Genomic DNA, 20,057 nt, shown 5'->3' with positions numbered 1-20,057 from the left:
CTATTTTATATATGCTTGATACACCTTTCTTCTTCCACATATGATAACAATTTTCCTCTCTACAACTTAATTGTTCAATACTTTAACATGATGAACACAATGGACCACAAGGTTTCCAAGTGGAGTGGCTGTCTATATCAAAGCTGTGCGTCCTTTAACCTAACCCAACCATTATTTTAAATGATCTACTCAAACTACTGAAATAATTTTTCTTTCGTTCATAATTTCTTCTCTTTTTTAAATAATGTTCTATTTCTGTGTACAGTAGTTCATTTAAAAGAGTGCAAAACGATTTTATTTCTTCTTAGACATTTTCATCAGAAGACAACAATAAAACTAAAAAAGAGGTCTGTTATTTGCATTCACTGTTTATTATTTTGCATTCATAATAAAATTTATTTTATATATGTACATGTTAGAAATAATTTATTTGTTGTTATTGTAAAATAATTATATTCTAATTTTTATAGAAAAAAAGAAACAATGAAGAAGAATAAACATTTTGTTTTGAATTGTAATAAATTTTTGCTTCTCTTCATTTAATTTCAATGAGCAAAATATAAAGGATAAAAGGAAATATTTTGCTAAATACCTATTAGAAGATATATATAATACACAATTGAAAAAATAGTATACATTAGAATCGTGTTAATTCTTCTTTTGATAATAATTATTGTTATAACTTGTTCATCTTCAATTTTTCAAGTCCTTTATGTACAAAAACTGTTTATATTTATTAAATTCTTCATTTTTGCCTTATTTAGCTATTTGAATATAACTTTCAATGTGTGTTAAGATTTCAAACTTGCATTGTTGTATTTACGCTTTTACAAGCTATTCACATTTCTTTTGAATTTTTATATAATTTGAATACTATCGTTATTCTAGCTAAAAGTGGTCATCAGTAGTAGAATTCTGTAATTTGTTAACGACTAAATTACCGACAATAATCGATAAATGCAAGTTGTCTATTTTCGAACATATCTATATTTACCGAATATTCTCGGTAAGTTAGCATCTAAAGTTGTCACTGAATGTTTCAGTTTTGCTAACATAACTTTTAATTTAGAATTCAGAATTCCACTACAGTCTGTTAATCTACTAATATAGAAGATTATTCACATTTTTTCTCACATTTTGATCATTTTTAATGACTCTTTGCTGAATTGTGGGCTTGTTATTAGCCCTTTTTGTTAATTAGGTATGTTCGGAGTAAATATAGTCCACAAAGATGATACATAGAGATATCTGAGTAACTGTAAAACCTGAGGGACTGCAATGGCATCGGCGGCACTATAACTTTTTGTGCCCATAGGTACATACATGCAAGCAAATAGTAAATATATTCACTTTAAGAGAATATATTTGCTTCATTTTTTTCTCTTCCTTCTTCTATTTTGCTCCGAACTGTGTTAGGTCCGTTGTTTTCTGTTTTTGGATATACAATGTAAGCGTATGGTTTCAAATTAATTTACACACTACACTACATGCTGGTGATATTCATACTTCTCGACCGAGACAATGAAATTCGGTTGTTATTTGTAGCAATTGGGTAGGACAACTTGGACAGGTCTAACGGCAGAATTTCCTGATACCGTTGATCCACAGGCAGGTGGTGTTGATAATGATGTGGGTGTATTATTGCACTCATTGCTTGAAGGATGGCTTTCATTGCTGTTTGTTACATGTGGTACAGAGCTGGAGGATGATGTCGACGCAGGTGTAGTGTTTGTATTATTTGCCGCTGATGGGGCTACTGCAGATGATGAGGAGGATGGCGCAGAACTGTTTGTATTTTTATTATTTTGTGTATTTTTACAACGATTCAGGGCAGCCTCTCGTTCATTGGCATCAAAGTACCAAACGGTAATGGCGTAGCGAGTTCTGTGGGCGGGTTGTACCTCATGAGGATTACGTTTGTCTGACCAGAAGAATATCAAACGATCGAATTTGGGTTCAATATCAGCCACCGATTTGGCTTGTTCTGGGAAGATTCTAAAAATTAATGGAAAGAATTTTGGTTATTTGGAATATTCAAATGTTTTTGAATTTATATAATTACCTTAAAACACCACCACTGTCCCGCGAATCCCAATTGAGATTTAAATAATAGATGGCAGTTATAACCCGACCATCTTTGTTTGGATTATCGACATGCATAACATAGTGGGAACCGGAACCAGGATAACATGCAACCATGGCCTAGAAAATAAAAAAGCAAAGGATACAAATTATAGCATTAAAACAGTCCTGCTCAAGGTGCGCACCTGAGCTGTCGGTGTGTGTCAATTTTCTCACACACACAATTTAAAAAGAGAGCTTTTGTTTTTGTTTTGAATATTTTCAAAATTAAAAATCAGTCTCTATTGAACATTCAATGAGGAAGGTTCTGTTTTCGAATTTGTCTATGAATTTATATGCGTACACTGAAAAAATGAATGAAGATACTGAATACGAATTTTTATTTGCCTAAAATTTTTACGGCAAATTAGAGTGTTTGGTTTGTCAACGCACTTTGGTTTGTCACGAACTTGATTTGCAACAAATTATAACATCAACAGTCACATTTGGTCAAAATAAAATAATTATTCTACTCTATATTTTGAAATATAAAATAAAAAAAAACTGTTACGATATTTCTCACAGTATACAGAGAGACAAAGGAAAATTGAAATTTGTGTATTTCAAAACCAACACAATTACAAAATGTGTTTGTATGTGTCTGAGCAGGCCTGCATTAAAATGACAATAACATTTTTCTCAAAAAAAAAAAAAATAATTAAAAAAATAATATAAAAATTTAGCAAAATGTTTAAAAATTATTTTTAAAAAACTTTTCAAATGAAAAGAGATGCTGATAAGATTAGCATTATAAATATGCCAAGCTATTTTGGTTTCCTACAACTCAAGCAGATGCCCTCTGAAGTGTTTGCCTTTGGTTACTGTAAATAATAACAGATGTTAACATTTTGCGCAATGGAAAATACCATCTTTCTAAATATGTACATTTTCTTATTTACAAAAGATAGATAACAAGATACTATTTGCTTTAGCTGTGCATGTGGATGGATAAACAAGTAAGAACCTTTCTTTGTTTGCTCTTATCATAAATTGAAGGGAGGGACGACATCAGCGTCTGGATTTCCCCCACGATAAGATTAAAACAATTTGTTTAAATATTGAAAACTAATTGTATGTGACGCCTAGCGGAGGGTTAGTAGTTAAGAATACAATAGTATTACACTTTAATTAAGCATTATCTCTAACAATGTCATTTGCCATTTTTAATCAATGCTAACGCTTAACGAAAATAGCAAATCAGCAATTGAAACCTATGGATCGGGGTAGAAGCGTGCTGAGTACTGGAAATGTACAATTGTTTGTAATAAAATAATTGTTTTATTGTGTGGCGTTGTGTAGATGGCACTTAAAAGCAATATAATTGCATTAAAATTCTGTGTATATATTTAGAAATCGGAACAAAGAAGAATGAAACAAGGCAAAATTATATTTCTTAATAAATATTCATTAACTAATTTAATGAATTTAATTTGTGGCAGTAGAAATTTAGGACCCTTAGCTCACAAAGTATCCACTTCCCGAAATAGATTATAGCATTGTAAGAGGACCACATGATGTAAAAATATCAAACCACTCCTAGACCTGCTATAAAACTATAGCGGTATTCACTCATGTCGGTAAAGTGGCATTGTATATCTTGTAAATCTTGTTAATATTGTAGATCTACAAGTGTTTACAATACCACAACAACAAAATATGTACATGAAAGTTTAATTTACCACAGGGTTGTTAATTTACTCGACCTAAAAGTATTGTACAAAGACATAAATACACTCCACGTCAGTAGAATAGAACACCTAAATTTTTGTTAATGTTAACTTATGTATCCCAAAACGAATGAATCTTCGTTTTTAATTTTGTGGGGATTTAAAGTCTATGATGTTCCGTATCAAACACAGAAAAAATTATGTTTCTAGCTTTTCGCGAAATGATTTTCTGATCAAATTTCAGATAGTACTATGAAAAATAGACATTTATTTTTGGTCATCAGGATAGAACAGTCACTTTATTTTCGCGAATTGTGGAGATATTAACGCCGAATTTTCTTTCTGTTTCGGCGTTAATATCTCACAAATTCGCGAAAATAAAGTGACTGTTCTATCCTGATGACCAAAAATAAATGTCTATTTTTCATAGTACTATCTGAAATTTGATCAGAAAATCATTTCGCGAAAAGCTAGAAACATAATTTTTTCTGTGTTTGATACGGAACATCATGGACTTTAAATCCCCACAAAATTAAAAACGAAGATTCATTCATTTTGGGACAAATAAGCGAACATTAACAAAATTGTAGGTGTTCTATTCTACTGACGTGGAGTGTACAACAAGATAAGACATTTCTTTTGCTATCATTCTTCAGTGAATGGCTTTTGAATTTAACATAATGTTATGTTACGATATGGTGATATAACATTTTTTTCTTTTATACATTTTTACGTATTTAACCGAATTTACCGATTCAATTGATATGGAATTATTCTTGAATAGATCCTTGAATTCATAAATTTCGTTTCTGATACCATTACATGAAATGTTCCTCCTTGGTTGCGATTTTGAATTAACTGCAACCTGTTAAGGGTAATGTTTCTATACAAAGTTTCGTAAACATTTTTTTGTTGCATGCATTTTGTCAGGTCTTTATTACTTTATGTCTTTGCCGCTTATATATAAGCGCACTTATGCTGTACTTTCTTATAGCAGCTGCGCGAATTAAAACCTACTTTTCAAATTAAAAAAAAAACACTTTTTGGAAAATTATCGGCCCATATAAGTCGAAAAGTATCGACTCTCCAAGAAAAAAAAACATAAAGTTCATCGCAATTCTATAAATGGCCCTTATATAGATCGAAGAACACAAATGTTGATTTTTTGTGAGGATGCTATCTGAAAGTTATGACCTATATGGCAAATCTCTGAACTTGGTCTGTTATTGCGCGCAATAGTCATTTTAGCTGTTCTTCTGGTTTTTTTGGGTCTTAAAAATATGGATTTCCTCCAGAAAAAATAAAAAAAAAAAAAAAATAGCAGTCGGCTTTGTCGTCAGAGATATAGCTCAGCCTGTGTGAATTGAAACTTTCATCCATGGACATATCGAAACCGGCTTCTCAGCCAAAATCATTTTCGTCGAAAAAGTATTTATTTAAGAGGCTTTCAGAATTTTATTGCCCTTTTTATGAACTTGCCGACAAAGATATCGAAATTTTTGGCGTATTTATCTCAACGATTGTGGACGTTTCAAATAAATTTTATTTGGATTTAAGCGCGCGCAAATGTGTTGTGGAGGTGACAGTAGAAAGAACGAAGCGCCAAGTGCTTTTTGAAATTTGATCATTTTTGATAGTCATTCCTTTCGATAGATATTGTGCCCACAAGTCATTTCAGTTGGTATAATTTATAGAATTTGGACCATTATTTTAGCAAGCGTGGACTTGTCCACGAAAAACATAATATCGCTGTAAACAGGGTCACAAGGAGAACATTTGGTAAAAGTTTGCAAAGGATTCTCAAACAAACTTGGAGCAGCACATGAACAAAAATGTTGAATTTTGGGAAGGAGGTACCCAATGGGCCAATGGGATATGGCCTATTTTCGAACTTAAACTAAGTTTGGAGAATATATTACGAGATTACGAAGTATGGACCAAATCGGTTACTCCTTTCAATAGATACCGCGCGTTATTTTTTAAATTTTTTTGAGGGGGGTACTGGAAGGATTGAATCGGTAAGCACCGTCTTGGAACATTATCTAATATTACGATATGCAAAGTTTGGACCAAATCAGTATCCTGTTCGAAACAGCCAAGACATACGTGGGATACGATTAGGTACATTTTGGTGTATATACATGAGGGTGTAAAAAGTTCTTTGGCAGAATGATTAGAGTGACCCAAAAAAAAGATAAATTTGTTTGTAATACCTGCTAATTTTTTTCCACTTGATCCAAAAGCCTTATAAATGCAATTTTATGGCGATCGTTTAACGGTAACCCGTACCCCCTGATGGAAAGTATTCAAATTACTATGGAAGCAAAGATCGGTCGGGTGACACGGGTCTACAATAACCGATCGTCATAAAATGTCATATATGTATATAAGGTTTTTGAATCAAATAAAAAACATTTTTTCTTTTTTACTAATCGAAAAGTAAAGCAACAATAACGCAAATATTCTAATACGATAAAATTTATACTACAGATGATATCTTCCAAGTGATATTTACCTTTGTTCTTTCTTTTATAACATAATCACCCAATTTGCCATTATTTCTCATGGCATTTGCTCGACAAATAACTGCATCAATCTGAAACAACAACAAAAGCAATTAGTAAAATTGTTAGTCATTAATTAATTATCAATTACGACTTACTTGATTTATTAAAAAGCCTACATTTGAACAACCAGGTTCAACACCTTTAACCCAGGTAATTTTATCACCACGTATTGTTTTAAGGTCTTGGTCGGATTTGAAATTATTGACTAATTGACCATCCTATGGAATGAAGAAAACAAAAAATAAATAAATATGGTATTCATTTCAATTCAAAATTATTTTCTTCTTATACACATACCTTGAAAACACCGGCTGAGTACATATTAAGCACCTCATTGAGTATTTGCATGCCCTTTTCATGTCCAAGAAAATCATCCACCACCGAAAGGCCATATTGATTCATGTCATTGATGATGTTGCGACACAATTCCTCATATCGTCGTTCACTGGAAGAATTAGAAGGAAACACAAAATAGTTTTATATTTAAGAATTTTTATTACAAAGCCATACATATGTTTGTTGTAATTGTGGGCATTAAATATAAACTGTTTTATTGCAGTTTTTACGATGACTGAACTAATGGAACGGCAATTGGAAAATCTTAAAAGTACATGTGTGTAGGCTTTACAACCAACTATAACTATGGTGGAATCAAAAGAGGGGATTTTTTGTCTTTTTTTTAAATTTTAGTTCATGTCATGTAGTTGTTAATTATACTTCAAACTAGAAATGATTTCATATTAAAAAAAAACTTGCTATTTCAAATATTTGTTCGTTTTTTCTACTGGTCTGACAGAAAACCTAAAATGTCAGCTATTTCTATTCAAAGTGCATGAATACTGATAAAATTTGATAGATATGTATTTATATATTCGATCAGTATCGATGAAACTTGCATATCTATTCTTATCATATTACGTGAACGTTTAATAAACGTTTATCAACATATTAATATTTGAATTCCGGCATATGGAAGCTAGAAATGGTGGAGAAATGTCAAGATTTTATAAAAATTATTTTGAATAAAATGCATTTGCACCTATTCCTAGAAAACATATGAAAATTAGATTTTCAGCGGAGAACTCTGCGGCGTAATGGGTATGAGGGATGTCCCAAGTCGGTTGCCCTCATTGATGTGTGAGAACTCTCCCTTGTCCCTTGTATAACAAGGAATCTATACGGTACTTCTGATCTATGTGCCGCAAGGAGATAAATTAAATTCGCTCTGGAAAGGTATTTTCAGTCGGTATGAACCTCAACGTGAAAAAATCCTTTTCCCCAAAAATTATGTATTTAGGGGGTTTTCAGAATTTTGAGGCCCTTATTGAACATTTGAATTTGCCGAGGAGGTACCTGAAGGAATGAACCGACATATTCGATCTGAGCAGTGGATATTTTATGGGAGTCATTTCCTTCGATAAATATCGCGCCCACCAGTCATTTCATTTCACTGCATATTATGTATTGATGGCCAAATGTTAATTCCGATCTCTACCAAAGGTGCAATACCGATCCTATAACAATAATCATAAAAAGGAGAAAATGAAAAAAAAAAACGAGAAAAAAATAACGAAGAACTATGCCGTCAAGCCTTAGATTGGCATCCTCAAGGTAGCAGAAACAATTAAGACCTAAAAACTCCTGGAAAAGAAGTCTTATGAAGGAGTTAGAAGCCATCGGAAAATCATGGAGCGAAATAAAAGTAATAGCAAATGACAGATCATCCAAGAGGATGTTTGCAGAGGCCCTATGCTGAAAGAAAAGAAGATGTCTGGAAGCATGGACTTGCTGTAAACTGGAACACAAGGTGTAACTTCGGTATAAATTTCCAAGTGATCCTCGAAAAGATCTTATACTGCATTTAAACATAAATGTTGCTGTTTTGTGAGGGAGGTGCCCCAAGGAGTGGACCGATAGCATCATCATCGAACTTTATCTAATGCTTGGTTTACATTTACGAAATCCACTCGATTTCAGCTGTCAACTCCATTGTTTAAACGTCAAATGAAATCCAATGGATTTCAGCTGAGATTTCATTTGACGTATATTCAAAGGAATTGACAGTTGAAATTCACTCGATTTCGTAAGTGTAAATGTACTATAAGATTCGTAATATGAAAATTTTGGACCAACGCAATATCCGGCTCGAAAGTAGTCGTACGCATAAGCCGCTACATATGGCGGCCGTAGAGGTTTTTTTTTGTAGCTTTCTGGCCATTTTCTCAGGAAGTATGGACATGCCCATAAAAAACTGATACCTTCATAATAAGGGCCCGAGGAAAGCAAATTGCAAAAATATCAAAACAATTCGAGTGCAGGTCTTAAACTGCACCTTTTTGAAATTTTGTGTGGGATGTACCCGAAGGAGTCGACCAATATAGTCCATATTCAAACTTGATCTATGTCAGGTAGATATATTACGATGTGAAAAGTTTGAACCAAATCGGGTTCTCCGTTTGAGAGTTACCGTGAGCTCCATTTAAGCGAAAAATGTTTAACTTTTGTGGCGGAGATACTCGAAGGAGTGGATCAATATGATCCATCTTCGAGAGAACCAAATTTTGGACCGAATCTGTTGATCCGTTTGGGAGATGTCTTGCGCTCCAACCAGACAGACAGGCAGATGGACGGAAATGGCTAAATCGATTCCAAATTGTCTGATACGGATTTGAGTTGTATAGTTCATGAACGAACTAGTTCAATTGAACGATTCATTGAAAAGAGCGTATGAACTAGATCAGTCGATATAGTTCATTATAGTTCAATAGCTCACTAAGCGCCGACCAAAAGATCCACGAAGAACGATCAACGAACGAACGATTCACAATCTAGTTCACATGTCATTCACATATGAATAAAGTGACGCCGTCTTCTGTGCTAAGTGATGCCTTCGTAATGTAATGAGTTTTGTTTATTTTAATTTTGTAAAGTGTCAACCCCCATTGTAATAAAAGTAATTTCTACATAAAGAACATTTTTACATAACATATCCCAATATATCGAAGCTATTACCTATTCAATATGCCTTGTTTAGTACAGAAAAAGGGAAAAAATAAAAAGAAACAAAGCTTTTTTTCGCAGTGATAATTTCTACACACACAACATACGAGTTTTTTTGCCAGCCACTTAATTAAATTCTAATTTCAATTTTTTCCGAAGGAAGTTGTTTTGTAATCTTAATGCAAACTTAATCTTTCTTTATCTAAATATAATATTTTTGTAGTTTAATTATACTATTCCATTGTTTTTTCCTATTTGGTGTATATACATATGTATGTGTTTTCATCAAGCGAACGATTAAGAGCCCGTGGACGATTCTGATCCGAATGATTGAACTGGATAGTGAACTATGAACTAGATTACTGAACTAGTTCAGTTAAAAGAACTTAGCTATTGAACTAGATCTTTCAAATGAACTAGATTGTACAACTCTAATACGAATTTCGTCCAAACATACTTTGGGTCTAAAACCTCTTTAGCCTTAAGGCGAAGGGTATAAAAAGTTTGGTAGTTTTCTTGAAAAAAAAAAACCTTAAATAAACCCCAAATTGTATGATAAACGAGATTATTCTGAATGTAAATTCTCCGTGAGTTTTCTCACTTTCGCCTTTAAGTTGAAACGACGAAAAGACAAAACTCACGGGAATTTTTCAAATTGAATCGTTCGATTTTTGATTCATGTTACTTTTCGCATATACATATGTTTAAATAAAGGTTACAGAAAAGGAAACAAACAGAATTTTTTGTGTAAGGAAAAAGTGAACCTCTATCACCTATAAACTGAAAATAGTCTATTTCAAAGATGCACATTTCAATAAAATATTTTCATAGTAAAAATAAAAAATAAATCTTAAATTTCTGTGGGTGTTTAGTCAGTCACATTCATATGTACTCGTACCTACCAGCTGACAAATGTTTTTGGACGTAGTTGAGGTGTTTGCAAATTGTTTAAAGCAAGACACAAACAATACAGTACCACAAACATACCTACATACACCCTAAAACTGAAATTGTATGGCACTCATTGACTTATTTTAGAAAAGACCGGTCTATATATTTTGTCTTCTTCTTCTGCTGTTTTTTTTTTCAACTGCGCTACAACAACCAAAAACCCACCACCGTCTCAATATTAATTTTCACATTTTTTGACGAAAACATAACAAAAATAAAATTAAAAAAAAAAATAAACATCATTTGAAGGCCTTTCAACAACAACTGCAAAGTAATAACCGAAGAAGAAATTTAAGTAATACCTATTTCTTACATTGAATTGTTATTTAATACTTTCTATTGAATAAAATGCCAAAAAAAAACAAAATTTTGGAATAGTTACCCAATTTCAAGTTGTTCACGTAAATATTGTTCAGCATTTGAGGGCAAGGCAGGACGTTTGAAAAATTTATTATAATCCGTTGTAGATGTTGTTGAGGTAATCATGATTGTTGTCTTATATTTTTAAAGGTTAACTTTGATTTTTTGGTTTTTGTTTAAGGACACTTAAATATTTGCTTTTTTGTTTTATTCTAATATCACAGTTGTAGGAATACTATTTTGTTGTATATATTTTTTGTTATTATTAAATATTCATAGGTTTTTGTTTGCATATATTAATTATTAGGAACTATGAGTTATTTGTTGTTATTTTGTTGAATATTACTTTTTTTATTTTTTGAGAATGTTCCGTAGCTACTTTTGGATCAGTCTTGTTTTACTGAATGCCAACACGCAACTAGTCAATTGTTTGAACTTCAAATTTGCAGGTAGAGGTAGTCAGACAGGCAGTTGGGGTTTACATTTGGTTCGAGTATCTCAAGTGTAAATAGTTGCTCTCTTCTACACGCTTTTCATTGGCCCACTCTCTGTTATACGGTTTAGTTGTTGGTGGAGTGGTTCCTTTTTATAGCTGGGAAAAACTAAAATGTTTTGCAATCTGTTCTTTATCTTGGTTCTCTGTTTATCATTCTCACTCTCCCGCGTCCGTTATCGCATTTTCACTTCCTCTCTAAATTTCTCTGTTTTTTATACACTACACATAGGAGAGTACACAAGGCGAAATATTATTTATGACCCTTAGAATGTATCTTCAAAATAAAGACTATAAAAGTGTTGAATGGTCAGTATTCAACCCCCTAACAATGGCAAAAACAAGAAAAAGGGGCGGGATTGGTGGTAGTAACGTTTTCGCTTTGTTTTTTTTTTTTACTTTTTTAACAATATTCAAATTTGTTAAATAGTTTTTGTTTTGTTTTTTATCTTTTCATATTTTATTTTGTTTCACTTTTATCTCATTTGTTTTGTATCAGTTTTACTTGTTAGCAAAATTTCTTTAAATAAACCACCAACAATAAAGTAGCCGTATATTTGTACCGTTCGTATCTAACATCTGATATTGAATGAAACAACAAGACGTAGTGGTTTCTTGGGGCAGCTCTCTCCTCCGCCAGCAAAATGCAAAAATAAACTCTACAACAACTACGTGCGTGCTGAGGCGGAGTATGGGCACTTCTCATTCCATTCAAAAAATACGAAAAACTAAACAAAAACTCTCTCACAGCCCACCAAAAGAGTCGGATGTGACGTGCAATTGAACATTTGTTCGTCGTTATCCATGAAATATGCGTACGACGTATTCAGTTCTTCATATTTGTTTTTCTACAGATACAAATTCGACTCAGCCAAAATGTCTTGTGAGTGAGTATCAGGGATGGGAAACTAAGTAAAATGTAACTTAATAGTGTACCTTAGCCATTGTAAGAATAACGACGACATGATACGGTAAATCTATCTTTTAAAAACATTCCAACAAAATCGGAGATTTTTTAACCCATTACAAAGTTATGTAAACAAGCTACTTTCTGCATTACCAGTAAGTTGAAAAGTAATGGATTATTTCTTAAAAAAGTTACAAGGCAAACCTACTTAAATAATGCGATTTGCAAAATTTGGACCAAATCGGTTACGTCCTTCGAGAGTTATTTTGCCCACCACTTTAGTAAAAACAAGTAAAAAAGTATCAGTCGGCTTTGCCGACAGAGATATACCCTCAGCCTGTGTATATTGAAACAATTTTTTCCCAAAAAACGCATGTATTTAGGGAGTTTTAAAAATTTTGGGCTTTTGAACTGACAAAAATGTTGATTAGGATTGGAGATCAAAAGTTTTGCGGAGGAGATACTAAAAAGAATGGATCTCCAGCCATTACATATGGTACCATAGGGGTTTTTACAATTTCAGGGATGTTTGCTCAAGAAGTATGGACTTGCCCCTGAAACAACTTTTACCATCGCAATTGAGGCAGCGAATGCAAGTTGCTTCAACAAAAATCAAAGCGATTCGAAAGCAGGTCTTAAAGTGAACATGTATCCGAAATTTTGTGTGGGAGGTACCGGATGGAGTGGACAAATATAGTCCATATTTGAACCTGTTCTATATCTGGTAGATATATTAGGATGTGTAAAGTATGGTCCAATTCGGCCACTCTCTTTAAGAGTTATCGTACGCACAATTTTTCCGAACATTTTTGAACTTTTGTGGGGGAGGTACCAGAAAGAGTGGACCGATATGGCATATCTTGGAACTTAAACTATGTTTGGACAAAATATTACTGAGGCCAAACTTTGGACCAAATCGGCAGACCTGTTCGAGATTTATTTTGCCCTCCAACCTCCTCACACGGTATCATAGGGGTTTTTTGCAACTTTCAGGCTATTTTCTCAGGAAGTATGGACTTGCCCCTGATGAAACTTATACCGGCGTATGGAGGGCAGTGAATACAAGTTGCTAAAGCAAAAATCAAAGCGATTCGAGAGATGGTCCTAAACTGAACTTTTCCAAATTTTTGTGTGGGAGGTACCCGACGGAGTGGACCGATTGAGTCCATATTAAAACCTGATCTAAGTCTGGTACACGCTCCACGATGGGCAATGTATGGACCAAATCGGTTACTCCCTTCAAGAGTTATCGTGCGCACAAATTTTCCGAACATTTTCGAACTTTTGTGGGGGAGGTACCGGAAGGAGTGGACCGATATAGCTCATCTTCGAACTTAAACTAAGTTTGGGCAAAATATTACGAAAGCCAAAATTTGAACCGAATCGGTTCATCCGTTCGAGAGTTATCGTGCGCTCCAGCCAGCCAGACAGACCGACAGACAGACAGACAGACGGACGGACATTGCTCAATCGACTCCAAATTGTCTGAAACACATTTCGTCCAAACATACTTGGGGTCTAAAACCATTATTTCGATGAGGCACATTTTGCCCGTATGAAAGTGTATATACCCTCGTTAGCATAAATGCTGAGGGTATAAAAATGTTTATCATTTGTCGAGGAGGTATACGAAGAAGTGGACTGATATGGCTCATCATTGAACTTAAACTAAGTATGGTGGAAATATTACGTTTTTGTACAAAATGTTTACCCAATCGTTTATTCCGTTCAAGAGTTATCGTGCGTTCTAACCAGCTAGACAGGCGGATGAACAGTGCTAAATCAACTCCAAATTATCTGAAACGAATTTCGATGAGACACATTTTTATCGTATCAAAGTGTATATACCCCCCTTAGCCTATCGGATGAGGGTGTAAAAAGGTATTAACTGCATTAAGGTGAACATTTTTGAACTTTAGACGTAGCAGTACCCGAAGGAGTTGACCGTGTCCGTTTTCGAAGTTTATCTAAGTTTCACAGAAATATTGCGATATTCAAAGTTTGGACCAACACTGTATCCACTTTGGAAGTTGTCGTACGCACGAAAAACTACACATGGTGGCTGTAGGATTTTTTACAGCTTTTGGGCCATTTACTCTGGAAGTATGGACTTGCCTTTGAAAAAAACTAAACACAAGTATTTGCGATTCGCGAGCTAGCCATTAACAGCACTTCTCCGAAATTTTGTGTGGGATGTACCCGAAGGTGTGACCCGATATAGTCCATATTCGAATCTGATCTATTGCTGGGAGGTATATTAGGATGTGCAAAGTATGGAATCGGTTACTCTCTTCGAGAGTTAATGTGTCCACCACCTTTTTTTGGCCCGTTCGAGAGTTATCGTGCGCACCAGCCAGACAGACGGACAGACATGGCTAAACCGACTCCAAATTGTATGAAACGGATTTCGTCCAAACATACTCGTACATAGGGCCTAACCATTATTTTGATGAGACACATCATAGTGTACGAGTATATGCCCTCGTTTTATGCCTCAAAAATATGACCTTTGACCCCGAATACATTTTTTGTGCACACATTTGATCGATGGCGTCTTTTAGAACAATGCTTCTAAATGGCAAACACTAGTTCTCCACCAAAATTCAGCTTTGTGGGAATTTCTGCCATTTCCCCTTTATACGCATGTCCATTTTGACTATACGTATTTGGAACTTATGCTGTTCCTGCTAGTCATTATTAAATCCAAATTTATCATCCCTGACGGAAGTCTGACTAAGTGAGTGTTTGCTCACATTTTGTAAACATCTCTCACTGAGTGTAAGTAAACATTTGTACTAACTATGTATATATGTATGTATGCGTGTGTTTAATCGCAATTGTGAACATATGTTAACAATCTTTAGAATATCTGTCAAACAGTCATGCGGGATTGTATAGCAAACGGAAATGTGGTTGCCATACAAATATATTTTTCTGGTATTATTCAGAGTATGTTTCCAAAATCAGAGGTACATCTTAATAGATTGTTATTTTATTATTATTATTTCATGAATGCAATATCTTTATACTCTCAGCCTTTAGGCTAATTAGGTTATATGTGTAAACTTTGATGAGATGAAAATGTACCTCATTGCAATATAGATAGTTTGAAGGCTCTGCATGGAAGCAGGTTGTGCTCGCCGTCCCTTTCACAAAGCTACAATTTTTTCGGTGTCAAGTCTATACTTCCTGAGTAATGGCTGTAAATAACTCTGCTGACATCAACTCGAATGATTGATGAACACTAAAACTTATGAAATGAGTATCCGATTTGACCGACAATTTTAACGGCGTAAATTTTCTTCCAAACATTCATCAATTTCTAAGTAGGGTTATATTGGAAAATCAAACATCTTTGGGTACCTCTTTGACAAAAGTTCAACATTCTTGCTTAAGTGCATTTTAAGGAATGTTCGCGGATTGTTTCAAATTTGTTCCGAATTGTAGCATTGTCGATTTTTTGGCGGTATCGTCCTAAAATGTCGGACTAACTGGTCCTGCCTGGAAGAGTAGCATTTTCAGACAGTATATAGCGTTTGTCATCCACCGAGCATGGTGTACAGGACCTGTAGCGTGCCAACTCCCCATCTTAGAAGAGAGGGGGGGGGGTTTGGAAGCACATCGCGATCTCAACCATTTCAAAAAGAATGGTCGGCGATTGATGAATCAAAGTTCGATGTAGGGGAGATTGTTTCAAAGCTACAGCCCAAATAAGAAGTAGAGAATATCAAAGATGAACTAAAAAACTACCCATTATAATGGAATGCCAGGTAAGAGACTACTACAAAGATCTGTTACAGTTGACATTATCAACTTGACACTGATATATCTTAGCCATCTTGACAGCTAATGTCTCCAGGCCCAGTTCACCTTTAGCCGTTCCAAAGATATAGGTAGCCGAAGCCGCCGACGAATCGAGATTTTCGAAGCGTGCACGTGTTAACATCTTCCAATTGTGTTCAAACTTTGGCAATCATAAAAACTAATAAAATGAAACCTTTAAGGCTGGTGACCACTAAAAACGTTCTCAAAAATCCTACGATGACTAACTAAAATAAACTAAAATATCGAAGGATTGAATTGGTCCAACCTTATAATAATAATAATTCTTCCACAAACATCCCAGGCGGGACAGGGGAGACTTCTCTCATATCAATGAGTGCACCCCGATTCATATTAGCTCAATGATATGGGACCTACTGTTTATCGCCGAGTCCGAACGGCGTGTCTAAGACACCACTTGTAGAGAAGTTGTACAAGGCTGAAATACTCAGAAAATGTCGCCAACATTACTGAGGGGTATTTTGCCACCGTTGAAAAGTGTTTGATGTTGCCTGGCCGGGGAATCGAACCCACGACCTTTAGCGTGCAAAGCGGGTGTGCATACCATTGCACCACGGTGGCACCCAACCATTGCACCACGGTGGCACCCAACCATTGCACCACGGTGGTCCAACCTTGGTAATTGTAAAATATTTCGCAAATTTACAGTAATCGCAAAACTTGAGTCAAATTTGAATAAATACAATATCTTTCCACAACTTCCGGTGTCTCACCCACAAAAGTACAAACATTTTAAGAACGGGTTCAAACTTGTTCGCGGATAAATTGTAAACTTTATTTCGGATATTTCTCGCAGTACTCATAACAACAGTAATGTTTTGGAACAATAACCCCATACTGGTTTTGCTCCTTTTCCTTATGTCACAGGCTGAGGGTATATCTCTGTCGGCTAAGAAGACTGATGCTTATTCACTTGTAGACAGTTTTGGAAAAATCAATCCATACTGGGGTATCTCCTTTTTCTTATGTCGCAGGCTGAGGGTATATCTCTGTATGCAAAGCCGACTGATAGTATTTTACATGTTTGTAATGTGCGCATTTACATTCATTTAGTAATGAGCATTTTTGCATTGTCTCACATGTGACAACTCAATGATTAATTTATGAAGTCAGACCATATGATTGAATACAGTTGTGCAAAATACTGCTATTATTTTGTAGACAACTGTATGTACAGCAGAAATATAAGAATATCCATTTTTATATTACAGAAACCCCGTTTAGACTAAGCTTGGTTTTGGCAACTCTAGTCGATTTAAGTTGTCATTGTCATACAATATCGTTTAAGTGCATAGTCTAAACCAGGCTTTAAACTGGATTATTTTGATATAAACGCAGTGGTTGATCTGACAATATTTGAAGAAAATTATCCATAAAACATTAGGTTTTTAAAAGGTAAGGTTTGTCATTTGTCCCTTTAACAAGATATATATTTAGATATCGTTTTTCGATATCGTTAATCTAAAGTATTAATGGAGCCTGATCGTAAGTTGTGTTCATAAATACTTGTTAAAAATTTGATATGCAGCATTTATACCAACGTTATTTGTAAAATGTATATGAGAATTATATACAGCCAATATAAAAACTTCAGTAGTTTTGTAAAAAATTGTAAGTCATGAGACCAATTTCGATTGTTGTTTTTGTTTTTCTTTTTTTTTCTTTTTGGCAAATGATAGGTTCGGTTCGGTTTCAGAATGGCAGTTACAATGGTTGAGCAAAACAAATAAGCGTTGTTGCAAAAATTAATATTGTTCCTGGTACAAAAGCGTGTAAGGAGTGTTTCTACCCGGTTACTATGCAGGAACGTTAATAAAGGTGTTCTTAAGATGTGCTGTAGTAACATAACTAGTAAAAGGGTAAATTATATTTTTTGTCTTTTTGGAATTACAATCCTATGGTTTACACGTTTTGAATTTATTAAATTAGTTCCATCTTGAACTATGGTTAAACTAATTTTACGAATTCAAAACGTGAAAAACCTAAAAAAAATATTTGTTTAAGGGCCAAACCTATAGCTCTGCGTGTTGCGTGTGCGTTTAAAAATACAAAAACAAAATACATGTATTTCAATTTGAAATAAAAATTATTCTAAAGCTAAATCAAAAGAGCAACATTTTATGTCAATATAATTTTTGAATGTTAGTCATCGTTTAGAATTTTATTACGATTTTCTTTCATTTATATGAAATGAAATTCTTATCTATTAACAACTTAATGGATATTGATTAATGAGCTTGTCGAAGGCCACATACAAAAATTTCTGTTTACAACCTTTTCGACTCTTGTTAATCGATTTGCGTTCAAGTTGGAAATTTCCATGATTGAAACGTATAGGAAACTTTTCAGGAAAAAATTGACGAGAAAATTGCGACTTGTCGAATATTGTCATCTTAAGCCCATACCATAAGCTAATGAATATACAGACTACGGAATACTCAATTTTTCCGCGGTCAAGTCACTCAAACCCGAAAACTTAAAAAAAGTTCGAAGACAATAGGGGAAAATGACAATATTTTCTTGGATATTTTTATCGGAGGATATATGTAGTTCACATCAAAAACTATCCCCATGTAATCTTTTGCCAGAATAAAATATTTATTAACTTGTATTTTTTGGCATTTTATATTGAGTTACTTAGTTACCACACTTAATTCGAACATACTCGGTGAGAGCATTCCGGCGTCTATGTCTTCATTAGTCTATGCCCATACAACAAAATGTTAGAGATTTCCATATGTCTCCAAAATGAGAACATTGAAATCAGTTTTTTTTCATATTCTAAGGATAATACCTTAACCAGAGTGCCCAAGAAAAATCAATTTGTGAAAACCAAAAAGGTTTGAAAATGATTAGTCCATATCTACATTAGGCAATTTTCCTTGCGGCAATTGTTAGTTTGTCGGCGAGGAGGGTGTTGAGAGGCAAATAATTACCCTATGCCTCACCTCCCTCTCCGCCAAACTGACAATTGTCGCAAGGAAAATAGCCCAATGTACATAGATATGGACTTACAATCTCGATCCGTAAATGCAAGGATCGTTCTTCATTTTCACAGAAATGCAACTAAAATTTGAGCAATTCAATATGATAGGTACTTCAAGGTGATTAAGGCATATGAGATTATTCAGGCGATTTAGATCGACAAACATTGCTGGATTTTTAAAACATAAATATGTACCTACATCACGTAGTAGAGATTAGATTTAAAATCACAAAAACCGAGTAGAACGTGCCTTGGGTCATCGTTATTAATTTCTAAATTAAATGCGACAAAATACCTAACTTGCATTCTTTTTGTTTATTTTGCAATTATGATTATAAATTAAAATAAAATAAAAAATACTTTGTATGTATGTAGGTACCTCCCTACTAACTCCTATAAAGACAAAAGATTGATATTTATCTCAGGCTTTTGAAGGCAATTCAGTTCAATGCTGTTCTACAACAATAATCTTATCTCGTTTTAGGAAAAAAATAGACTACTTTGATTTAAAGCGTTATAACAATACAAGGGGGGAGGGGAGGGGGTCCCACCAAAAAATCTGACTGCAATAGAACGCTAATTGAAACGTGACTGAAAACAGTCAAATAAATGTGTGAGGCAGTTATAATTTCTAACTCCCTCGAAAAAAGTAAACAAAAGAGATAAAGCCAAAAACCCCCAAATCTTATCTACAATACCACCTGGCCCAATATTGATACAATGTAAGAGATGGCAACTCTGTTTCCAGAAAAATGCACAATCAAAACAGAAGTACAAACAAATACAAGAAATGAAGTGGAAACAGCATTGTTGTTCGGAAAACAGCAGAAAGTCAGTCAAATGAAAATGAAAAAAGTGATATTTACACAATTTATTGTTATGCTTAGTGGCGACGACGACGCCGGCCGCCAACTTTATAGGTAAAGCAGAAAACAAACCACTGAAGAAACCTTCCGACAATCTAATGTTTACTTTATTTGTCTGGGGTCTTCGTTTTCGTTCATTCATTTCCATTGTCGTCTTCGTCGTTTTTCGTTCGTTCATTCATAGCTGCTGCTACGACGTACTACCTCTAAACTTCATGGATTTACCATTAGTATTGTTGGTATAAAAAACAAACGTCTGCGGCCGAAACAGTTCGCCAGCAGCTAAGCTCTCACGC

The 20,057-nt window shown here is 34.3% G+C and overlaps 1 protein-coding gene across 10 annotated transcripts in view; it reads right to left on the bottom strand.

Moving 5' to 3' along the window:
• Positions 1–350: 350 nt before the first annotated feature.
• Positions 351–20,057, bottom strand: part of Hph (HIF prolyl hydroxylase) — a 68,503-nt gene continuing 48,796 nt past the window's right edge. For all 10 annotated transcript variants that reach the window (XM_073990944.1, XM_073990986.1, XM_073990951.1 and 7 more), the window contains 5 exons: positions 6,653–6,800; positions 6,451–6,573; positions 6,304–6,384; positions 2,063–2,202; positions 351–1,995 (listed from right to left, as the gene is read on the bottom strand). In XM_073990944.1, the coding sequence (XP_073847045.1) occupies positions 1,536–1,995; positions 2,063–2,202; positions 6,304–6,384; positions 6,451–6,573; positions 6,653–6,800 (952 nt within the window). In that variant the 3' untranslated portion in view covers positions 351–1,535. The remainder of the gene's footprint in view (positions 1,996–2,062; positions 2,203–6,303; positions 6,385–6,450; positions 6,574–6,652; positions 6,801–20,057) is intronic.

The sequence above is a fragment of the Musca autumnalis genome, unplaced genomic scaffold (assembly GCF_047663935.1).
Source record: "Musca autumnalis isolate F117 unplaced genomic scaffold, ASM4766393v1 scaffold_1, whole genome shotgun sequence".
NCBI lineage: Eukaryota > Metazoa > Arthropoda > Insecta > Diptera > Muscidae > Musca > Musca autumnalis.
Note: the sequence above shows the minus strand (reverse complement) of the source record. Positions and strands in the feature narration are given on the sequence as shown.